Source organism: Fundulus heteroclitus, chromosome 14 (genome assembly GCF_011125445.2).
Source record: "Fundulus heteroclitus isolate FHET01 chromosome 14, MU-UCD_Fhet_4.1, whole genome shotgun sequence".
Taxonomy (NCBI): domain Eukaryota; kingdom Metazoa; phylum Chordata; class Actinopteri; order Cyprinodontiformes; family Fundulidae; genus Fundulus; species Fundulus heteroclitus.
This window is the reverse complement of record NC_046374.1, coordinates 30,988,558-30,999,761: the sequence shown is the minus strand read 5'-3', so window position 1 is coordinate 30,999,761 and position 11,204 is coordinate 30,988,558. Positions and strand designations below refer to the sequence as shown.

Below are 11,204 nucleotides of genomic sequence, written 5' to 3'. Positions count from 1 at the left end.
CCTGTGGAAACAACTCCCAGTTTTGGTCCGTGAGGCTGACACCCTGTCTACTTTTAAGACTAATCTTAAAACTTTTTACAAAACTTATAACTAGAGTGGCTCATGTTACTCTGAGCTACCTTTATAGTTTTACTGCTATAGGCTTAGGCTACTGGAAGACATCATGATCTAATTTTCTCACTCTATAGAGTTCTACTGTTCTTCAATTATGCATTACGTGTTGTCATTTCTGCTTTAACTTTCTGTTCTCTCTCTTTTATCTTCATAGTAGGTACACCTGGTCTGGTGTTCTGTTAACTGTGACATCATCCAGAGAAGACAGATCACCCGCTAGTACCATCTAATGTAGAACAGATTACTGGATCAATGTGTGCTTCTGTGCTTTTTGTCTCTCTTGTTGTGTCTCTGCTCTGTCTTCTGTAACCCCAGTCGGTCGAGGCAGATGACCGTTCATACTGAGCCCGGTTCTGCCGGAGGTTTTCCTCCCCGTTAATGGGGAGTTTTTCTTCCCACTGTCGCTTCATGCTTGCTCAGTATGAGGGATTGCTGCAAAGCCATTAGCAATGCAGACGACTCTCCCTGTGGCTCTATGCTTCTCCAGGAGTGAATGCTGCTTGTCAGGACTTTGATGCAATCAACTGGTTTCCTTATAAAAGACATTTTTGACCAATCTGTACAATCTGACCCAATCTGTATAATATGATTGAACTTGACTTTGTAAAGTGCCTTGTGATGACATGTTTCATGAATTGGCGCTATATAAATAAAATTGCTAAAGTAAAAATTGCTAATGTGATCCATGCCTGGGAATCCTTTTCAGTTTGCTCCAAATCCGAGGTTTGATTATCTTAAAATATTGCTGAAGTATTAAAGTCCAAACACAAGACGGAGAAAGTCTGTAGGAAGTCAGAAAGGCTGGTAATTTATTGTGATCACATACAATAGTATATAAAAGTAAGAAAAGATGTCTGCCCAGGGAAATTTATTGATACTTAAAACTATAATGTATGACTTATCAGATTCCAAGCACATAAATTAAAAATAAAATAAAACACATGTTCCATTATAGGATAATAACTAAACACCTAAGTTGTGGATTAAAACACTAAATGCAAGGATGAAACACCTGAATGCAGCAGCAACAAACCTCCTGAAATGAGATTAGGAAGATAAGACCCATGTTACAGGAAATATACAGTAACTAAAGTAAAAAACACACACAAACACATTTACCTGCAGGGATATGATGCACTTTTCTCGATTAAACACCGGGTATAGTTGTGTTGACTAACACGCTGTGACTTTTCAGCAGATTCAGAGTGGTGTTTGAAGGCAGCCCCAGTCTCACCAGCTCTTCTTTAATCTAGGATATGTATATATAAAACCCATCCGTTTGACAATTTTAAGCAAAGTAGCAGCCAAGAGCTCATAAACTGATCAAAATCATATTTGATCTTGATAGGAAATTTTCAGTGAAATATCACAAATACACACACATACGTCTTCATTACATTGTATGGACCTAATCATTGTGATGATTCAGAAATATAAAGTTATGTATCAGAAACAATGACGTGATGAATGGCGTATGAATGACTTGGACAAAATATAAAATTGTAGAACTACAGCTGTTCATTTTTGACTGTTTAATATCAGAAACAGTACTTCATAGTATTGATCACAATTGATTGGTGCACTATCCTCTGTGTTATTCTTGTCGATTAAATAAACGGAAGAAGAAAGCAAAGGTCTCTGCAGAGTTGGACATAAACTCACCTCTTGCAGAAGGGCATCACTGATGTTGCCTCCAGATGTCAGTGAAGAAAAAACCTTCATGTTCACTCTGGCTAAAACATCTAAATTACAGCAAATGGACATTACAGTGTAGGTTAGTGAACCTTTTTAACTGGCAAATATTTCTAACCATTTTCTTCCACTGGCTAATAAACACACTTATCTTCATTAAGGCTTGTTTCATCATATAATGGACACACTAATGTGTCAGGATGAGATTAGGGAGTTTACTCACCGTACCCGACATGCACAATGACACATCGGAGCTCGGAGTGATACTTGGCAGAACTATGAAAGGAAAAAAATAGAGTATTAAGATGATGAAGAAATTGTAAGATAACTCAACTTCCTTACAAGAAGTTGAATATAATTATCTAAATGTTATAACTGATTTAGCAGAGGGAGCTAATATGGCAAGAAGGTGAAAAAAAGTCAGGTGATAACCTTTAATTCTGTTTAAAATCAAATCTTTACCCTTGCACAGTTGCAGCAGAGGTGATGGGAAATATTCAGTCCACATGTTTGGTGTGGATCTGAAAGGTCTAAGTCATTTTGTTGGGGTGTAGTAGCAGATTTGGGTTCTGGGGAGGCTTTCAAAGACTATCTGGTTCTGGTACTAAAACAAGAACTGTGTCTTTATTGTTGGCACAAAGTCGAGCTTGTGCCCCGTCACAGGATGTGTCCTCCATCCTGCTTGTTCACAGTGTGGCTTAAATTGATGTTCTCTGTTAGATGGCAGAACTCTAGAGCTAGGATAAGAAGCTCGGAGCAGAGTCTCTGCTCCTTCACATTGAAGGGGATCAGCTGAGGTAGTTCAAGCATCCAATTTGGATGCCTGTCATGTACCTCATTTTGAGGGTCTTCTGCTCACATCCCACTGGAATAAATCCTGGGGCCGGGCCCAAAACCTCCTGCAAACATTATATATTTAATCTGTGCTGGGAGGGCCTTTGGAAGGATCTGAAAGTATCGCAGGGGAGAGGGATGTCCTGTTACCCCTTTGCTTAAGTGGCAGAAAAGGAAAGAATCTACTGCTTCAAAAAAATTATGGGTCTGTTTGTTAAAAAAAAAAAACTAACAGCAAGGTTTATTTGTTTGGGATTTGTTAAATAATTGCATTGGTTATTTATATATACAGTATATTTTAAAGAGCTAAACTGGTATTTTATAAAAAGATACTGACTATAATGTTCCCTGGACAACAAAACAGACGGGGTGGCTTTCTCCTTCGTCTCTCGCCGATGGCGTCCATCTCAGTGCAAAGTGTCCTGATCCAAATGAATTCTTGACCATACCGGACGGCCCGCTGAACAGGAGCTCAGAGATCCTTCACCAGAGAAACGCAACAGTAAATTTCCCAAAATATAAAAAATATACAAATGAAGACATGTCCCTTAAGATGACAGCATTACTACCAGTCGTACATAATATTTGATTAGTATTTCTGAAGATAATGTTTGAATAAAGAAAATTAAATAGAAATATGTGGTTGTTATGAAAATCTAAATAATTAATAATAATGAACAATGATCATTATTAACCCTTTGTGATTTCAAATCTTGCGTTAACCTTTACTTCTGGATAACTTTAGGTCTGTTTCATTCCAGTAAACATTTGGATACTGAAAGATTTTCAAATACTGCAATGCGTTCACACCTTCTCACAACCTTGAAAAAAATTCAAAGCAATTAGACATACCGGATGACATTTTCCCAGAAACAGGGCAAGGTCAACCCTGATTACACTTTCTTTTTATTTTAAAAGTTCCAAGAAAAACTCCAGACAAACCAGTCATGAAACTGTTTCCTGTTACTCCCGTAAACTATAGCTGTGGGTTGTACTTCTCATCAGACCAGAAACAGCTTTTTCCAAATCCAATTGATGGTCCGACCATCACAGGGACCAAATGGCTGACAAAGGGCAGAACAGTCCTGATAATGAAAGACCCCCAGAAGGAATACGACCCCTACCAACTACCGTCTCTCCACAACATGGAAGCTTCTGTCAGGCATCATAGGCGGTAAAGAGGCCAGAGGAGCCAAACACCAGCTGCTGGTTTACACAACAGTCCAGACCTAGTCTGCAAAAGCAGACAAACAAACCTGTGTACTGCATGGATTGATTACAATAAAGCCTATGATTCAATGCCACACACATGGATCCTGGAATGTCTGAAGCTGTATAAGGTCAACAGCACTCTGAGAGCCTTCATTGCAAACTCAATGAGGCTGTGGAAAACCTCCCTTGAGGCTGTCTTCAAGCCATTTGCACAACTCTCCATCAAATGTGGAAAACACCAAGGAGATGCTCTGTCCCCTGTGCTGTTCTGCATAGGCCTGAACCACCATAGCCAAATAAGTCTGGCTATAGATACTGATTCAGGAATTTTGCCACTATCAGCCAAGTCCTGTACATGGATGACATAAACCTGTGCGCTGAGAGTGGGCGAGACATTAACTCGCTGATCCACACCACCAGGATCCACAGCCGGGAGGTCAGGCTGTCATTCGGGCTGGAGAAATGTGGCCGGATGGTGACAAAGAGAGGCAAGGTAATCCACACTGAGGTGATTGCATTCCCAGAAGGGAGAATAGCAGATGTTCAAAGGAGCTATAAATGCTGTGAAATACCTCAATCAAATGGCAACGACCAAGAGGCCACACGCAAAGCAGCAAGAGCCAAATACCTGCAACAAGTAAGGCAAGTTCTGAGAAGTCAGCTCAGTAGCAAGAACAAGGGCCGGGCAAAACATGGAATGCCATAACCAAGTGGCTGGTATAGTGTACAGAAACATCTGTTCAGAATACCAACTGGAGACCCCAAGGTCACAATGGGAGTCACCTCCCAAGGTGGTAGAGAATGACGGAGCTAAGATCCTCTGAGACTTCCAGATACAAACAGACAAAATGGTAATGGCCAACCAACCGGACATTGCGATCATTGATAAGGAGCAGAAGACAGCCGGTGTGATTGATGTGGCTATCCCGAGGGATTGACACATCATGAAAAGGAGCACGTGAAACTGGAGAAATTCCAAGGACTCAGGGAGGAACTACAAAGACAGGAGGGTGAAGACCACAGTAGTGCCCGTGGTCATCGGAGCACTCTGGGCAGTAAATTAAGTCCATTCATTTCTGATAATTGATACCTCGAAGGACATTATCCTGCTTATATCGTGGTGACTTACCAAGGAAATAAATCTAAATTCAATTATTAATATTTAACGTATTTTCACCCTTAAAATCGTAAGAGAGAGAACTATTCAATATCTCTCGATGCGACACATTTCAAGGGTAACCAGTGTCACCGGTCTTGCCGTTACCAGCTAACGTTTGAGGGAGCTCAATGATTTAGAACAATCAGGCTAGTTGACCGGTACCTTTTTATATGTGTCCTATAACACTTTTTAGACTGACACCCTTCAGCCAATCAGAATCGAGTTTTCTCCAAGATCATTTTGCCTTTCACAAATCAAACTGCACTTTTAAAACATAGGAGGCACAAAGTCTTATATCTTTACTAAAAAGGATAGATATCCTCCACTAGTAGATGAATGCGAAACCTAAACTCTGATATTTCTCAAAAGTAACAATTTTCAACACATATTTCCCAAACAGAGTAGATGTATTCGTTTTGTGTTTTTCACTTACGTGCTATTTATGGCCTCTGCATTGATACTAATTTCCAATGCTTGATTCACCCTGGTGAACAACTGAGCTCTGTTTTCTGGAGTTGGAGGCAGTAATTTTGGAAGAAATATTCCTTCTGTGCAGTCTACCGGAGGGTCCACTAGAATTAAGCAGAAAAGTGTCAAATTAAAATAAAAAGCAGTTTGGCAGGCCAGACTGATGGACCAAGCTTTCTAAAAATGGGAAAAATGGATTCCAGAGAGTAGGGATGTAACAGTACGCATACTCATACCAAGAATCTCTTGTACACACCTGCTGGTTCTATTTGGATATGTATCAAACAAATGTGTTCGATACCTCAATGTTCTGTAGGGGAACTTTAAACTTCCCCTAAAGTTGCAATACCCGCTTACTATTAAAAATACATCAAGCCAAATTTCCAGTCAGTTCTATAGTGGCCAGTTCTTTTGTTTACTTTTTTTCCTTGAATGAAGAGAATCGAAAATGTACAGAAGTGTTATTTTTATGTAACGTTACATCCCTACTGGTGAGTGAAGAAAGATTGTGGCTGTATAACGCACATGCTGGGAAACTCTTACCTTGTAAAACAAACTGGAGTGGTATTTTGCTGATTGCCTGATTGGCTGTTCTGGTTTCTTGAAGCCCACTGGGATTAGTCAACGTAATGTTCTGCCTTGGAAAGTCCTCCAATACCAGCTGCACTGCATACGGACCTACTTTGATGCTGCTGGTTGTGTTGAAGCTGCTGTTTGCGTAGATGCTGCTGTTTGCGTAGATGCTGCTGTTTGCGTAGATGCTGCTGTTTGCGTAGATGCTGCTGTTTGCATAGATGCTGCTGTTTGCGTAGATGCTGCTGTTTGCGTAGATGCTGCTGTTTGCATAGATGCTGCTGTTTGTGTTGATGCTGCTGGCTGCATAGGTGCTGCTGGTTCCGTTGAAGGAAAGAGTACAAGACTGCACAAGAAAACACCAGATTAGTTTGAGGAAACAATTTATGCTGTGTGAATATTTGTAAATCCCACATGCAGGTAGAAGCTATGGGCCACTCACTGATGACAGGTCTAGGACAGATGGTGGTGCACAGGGGTTACACTCAGACAGTGAATCGGAACCAAATCTGCATTTAACGTTGTCTCCATCTGGGTCAAACGCCAACAGGTTGAAGTCTCTCCGACAGTTTGAAGGAACTCTGAAAGAGAAAGGTTATGTGTCAATCCAGCTTTCGCCACTGAGCTTCGACCTCCTTCTCCTCATCATCTTTCTTTTCTCTGAGCCTCTGGTTTTCCCAGAGTTCTACGGTTTCTGCCACATTACTCTGAGGTAAAACCCTTATTCCCGAGTTTTTTTTTTTCATTCTATCGTTTGCTTTTGGTCTGATCCTTACGAACATCCGTAACCATCTTTTCCCTCCTCAAACCATAAGCAAGTTGTTTTTTTCAGCTTCCCTTGTCTTCATCTGTCAAAGTCCGGCTACAGAAGCCTAGACAAGATCAAAAGAATAGCGTATTCCACATTTCCATCCAGTCACTGTCCTATTGTTGTACATATCTGTAAAAACTCTATTTATAGTAATATCCACCTGTATATTATATTCAGTACATATCCACCTGTAAATTTAGTTCACAATACTAGTTATCTATATATTATATTCATAGGACAAATCTATCCGTAAAATTCTGTTTATAATAGTATCCGTCTCGATATTTATTCAGTACATATCCATGTCCTGTACTTATGGAACCATTGTTTATCCTGCACTTGCTGCTATTGCACTTCTGGTTAGACCTAAACTGCATTTTGTTGCCTTTTACCTGTGTAATGACAATAAAGTTGAATCTAATCTGAATCTAATCTAATTAGTTACTTAGTTAGTTATTGTTAGTAACTTGACTCACAGGTTCCTCAAGGTGATCATCAAGGAGGATTTTGTTGAAATGAAAGGTAAACATCTGTTATCCCTAGTTAGGCTTCATTCACAGAATATGCAGAGGGAAGATGCCTACCTCACTAATGGCAGGATGGTGCTCTGAGGGGAATTGTTTGCTCTCCCGGTGTCAGATCGTTTCCTCAATTCCATGCCAGTCAAAGCTTGCCAAGAGACAACGCCATTATGGATGTTTTCTATCCAGTTACCACCCGACAGCCTTTAGTGGAAAGAGAAGTCCAAAACTCTTTATTCTGTAATCAAATGGGGGTGATCAGGCTTCTGGTCGTCAAAATGATCACTGAGTTTGATGTTGAATATTACTCTCCTGTGCTTTTCTCTTATACCCTGAAAAATAATAATAAGTAGGATTTGCATATTCCAGAAAAGTGTAAGCTCTGGACGAATAGTTGGTATCGTCCTGCAAGACTTCTAGAAAATTTAAAAAGATTGCATTTTTATGTTGGAAAAAAAAAGGCAGATAGACAAAAGCAAAACATATGGATAATTATCAAAAACAACTGCAATAGGCATTTTTAAAGCTTCCTTACCTAAACTGGGTGTAAAAGTATGGAAAAATAACCGGAGTCATTAATCCCTCTTGCTGACACCACTCTCCACTTGCTTCCAGGTCAACCTCTTCTAGTGTGACAGCCGAACTCCCACAAGAACCGCTGCAATACCATGTGTCAGAGTAGGAGCACGAGTGGAAGTTTAGCTTGTAACGTACAAACACCTGCAGATTTAAAGGCGAAAAGGTTTAACAAAACACTATCCCATGTCTAGATGCTTATCAGCTGTGTATATACGCACCGTCACGGATCCATCTGCATGGGTTTGTTTTGGGTAGTAGGTCATCACTGTGCCCAAAAAGTGAGTAGCTTGTGTGCTGCTGAGCAGCAGCAGCAGAAGCACAGACAGCAGCATAGTGGATGTCTGAGCCCGTCTGCAAAAACAATGGATTAGATGAACAACTCTCAGTTAAAAGACACCTTTCCTTCTGCCCCGCCTTCTTAAATCAAGTTCCAGGACACAGGCGCACACTGAACAGTCCGGAATGACAAGACATTAATTGTTTTGAAATTAAAAGGGCATTGACAGTATCAGTTGGCATTATTGGCATTGTTTGGTCTCTGTACAGGTTTTGGACCAGGCAGTAATGCAGTAATTAGAACTCACTTAGGGAAGCAATGGGGAACGGTCCTCTACAGATCAGCAGACGGATGGTGTGTCCACAGGTAGTTGAGCCGCTGGTGGTCTTTTCTAATGCCGACAGTTTGAGTTTCTCATTTGAGCTCTGCTGTGACGTGGATTCCTGGAAATTTCAGACTGAGACTACCTCGATAAGTTTTCATACCAGTGTTACCTTGAAGCAGAAGGAATTGTTTGAATAACTAAGATAATATTTCCAAATGTGCCAAAATTAGTTTTGCGTGTTCACATATTCATTGCATATGGTCACTGAAAATATAAATTAACATTTGTGTTTGACTACTTAACTGTTAGCAGTGCTCCTGCAGTTGCTAAACTATTTTGGATGGCTGTGTTGTCTCTGCAAGTCCTGAAGGTGACAAACATTGCCCGCTGAAAATTAATGTCTTTCAAAGAAGAACCCAGCTGCAGACAGTGTTCTCAGGTCCCTGCCACTCGCAGACATTGAGTAATTTTATTACCACAACCTTTGTTATGATGCTTGTGTTGTTGTAACTGCAACCGATGTTTTTTCTTTTTTATGTTATCGTAGTTGATAGTGAAACTACAGCTTATCATTAATCTATCCATGTTGGTCTCATTTGTGAATGAGGCGGAGTTTGATCAAGCCAACATTTTCCCCTCAGCTGCAACCCTTAAATCATACAGGGGTTCACACTGCGTCTTTACGCATGATCCAGCTGCTCCATTTTACCCTCGCGCGCTGCGTGGGAGGGATAAACAGTGGGCAAAATGCATAAATAAAGACTGTAACAGACTCCTTTAGAGGGAAGATAAGGAATAATTGGGACATTTTGGTAGGAGTGGAAAGACATTAAACGTAGTAATAAGGCTGCCGCTGATAAAAGCCCCTGGGTCCGAGGGAAGGGAGGGGAAAGGAGCAGACCAGTTAGAGCGCTGATGCACAGAAACAGGGTGCACATAGTAAAAAAAAAAAGAAGAATTAATAAAAACAAAACAGCGCACGTAGTTAAAAAAAGCAGAATTAATAAAAACGAAACTTATAAACAGACTAAGTGGCGTTTTAGACTGCATCTTACGGTTTGGATCACCGAGAACATTATTTTTTTTAAAAAACACATTAAAGCCAGAATAACTTCCGGTTCAAAAGTAAAAACGAGCTGTAGTCAAATCAGCGATTTCTTAGGTCTCCCACTGGGACGTTCATCTTCCGGTTTGTAAATGTTGTAGCGCTTTCCTAAATGTTGTAGCGCTTTGCACCTTAGGGCCACCGTAGTTTTAGCAGCTTGAAGCTTTCTTTCACTTACTTATGTTGGATTAAATATGAGAAACTTAGAATTAAAAGTCTTTGACCAAAAGACATGAAAACAAACTTTTTTTTGAGACATTAAATCTTGACTAATCAAGTGCAACCTGTAAATCAACTAAAACAAGTTCACAATACATCTCTTTGTAAACATTTCCCTTAAAAGAGGGTGAATCAGAACCAAAGTTTTAAAATGTTTGTGTGGAATTTTAGTGTAGGATTCAAAGTGCTGTACATCAACAGAAAAACATTACAGACATAGGAAAAGACAACAAAGGAATAAGCTAAGTTAATCCTTGACCAGACTTCTTTCATACCTTAACAAACACACAGAAAGTCTTAATTGTTTCTATTAATAAGAAGAAATAAACTAAGTATATTCCTGGGGATTTGTGTTCTAAAGTAGTATTTCCCAACCTTTCCAAAAGCTACAAATAGAATAACTTATTTTGTTTCATTGTTTCACTTAAAAAAACTTCAAACTTAGAACAACAGCTGTCTTCAGGAACACAATTGAACGGTAACAATACCCACATGGATAATAATACAGTTAATAATGGCATAGGCAACTATCATAAGTTTGAAATAATAATAATACTTGACTGAATATCAATGTGTATCAGCGGTATAAGAAAAGAAAAGAAAAAAAAAAGATAAGGAAACAGAATCACTGACAAACCTCATTGGTTCCTGACCAGTGTGACCAAAGGCTGAACAGTTAAGGCTCCAGGATTAACTAAATTTGGCTGTCGGCCTGGTCTGCAGCAGGCTAGCTGCACAGATTAAATCGCCATGGTAAATTGGGGCTTAACTCAACCAGAATGTTAGGAAAATCCTGACTTAATCCTTTCACTTGGTTTCGTGAAAAAGCCCTCAGGATTGATAAATGTCAGCATTTACTGATGTTTGTATGATTGGAAATACAATATTAATTTGGTCAATGTGGAATTCACCTTTTGGTTCCTGTGCTCGTGGTCTACAGGTTACACTATAGTTTGGATTCCTTTGCTGCCTTTTCTCCCTTTTGTTTCTATATTTTAAGCTTCCAATTTAGTTAAATAAATTTTTTTTTCCTCCTGGTTCTGCCTCTCCTGCAGTCTGTATTTGGGTCCTCCACAACAACAGTTCATGACTCACAGCAAAAAGATTTTTACCAAAACACTGGTATTACATCACATAAAAGGTGCATTTTAAAAGTCGTCTAAACTTTAACCTGGTAAACATTGTATTCAGTTGTAGCAACAGACTCCTGATTGAAATTTAGCTTTTATAAACAACAGCAATAATATAGTCTACCTGGCACCTCTCAGGAGGTACATCACTGCAAAGGTGTTAAATAAAAAGATACATGTTATTA

The 11,204-nt window shown here is 39.7% G+C and overlaps 1 protein-coding gene across 1 annotated transcript; it reads right to left on the bottom strand.

Annotated features, from left to right (window-relative positions):
• Window positions 1-914: 914 nt before the first annotated feature.
• LOC105915453 lies at window positions 915-8,316 on the bottom strand. Its single transcript, XM_021308977.2, has 11 exons — window positions 8,182-8,316; window positions 7,920-8,104; window positions 7,448-7,588; window positions 6,495-6,633; window positions 6,023-6,398; window positions 5,445-5,583; window positions 2,978-3,121; window positions 2,030-2,082; window positions 1,777-1,856; window positions 1,234-1,363; window positions 915-1,150 (listed from the first exon to the last, which is right to left on the bottom strand). Exons 1-10 carry the CDS (start codon window positions 8,293-8,295, stop codon window positions 1,262-1,264), a joined length of 1,473 nt encoding a protein of 490 aa, XP_021164652.2. The 5' UTR covers window positions 8,296-8,316; the 3' UTR covers window positions 915-1,150; window positions 1,234-1,261.
• Between the last annotated feature and the right edge of the window lie 2,888 nt (window positions 8,317-11,204).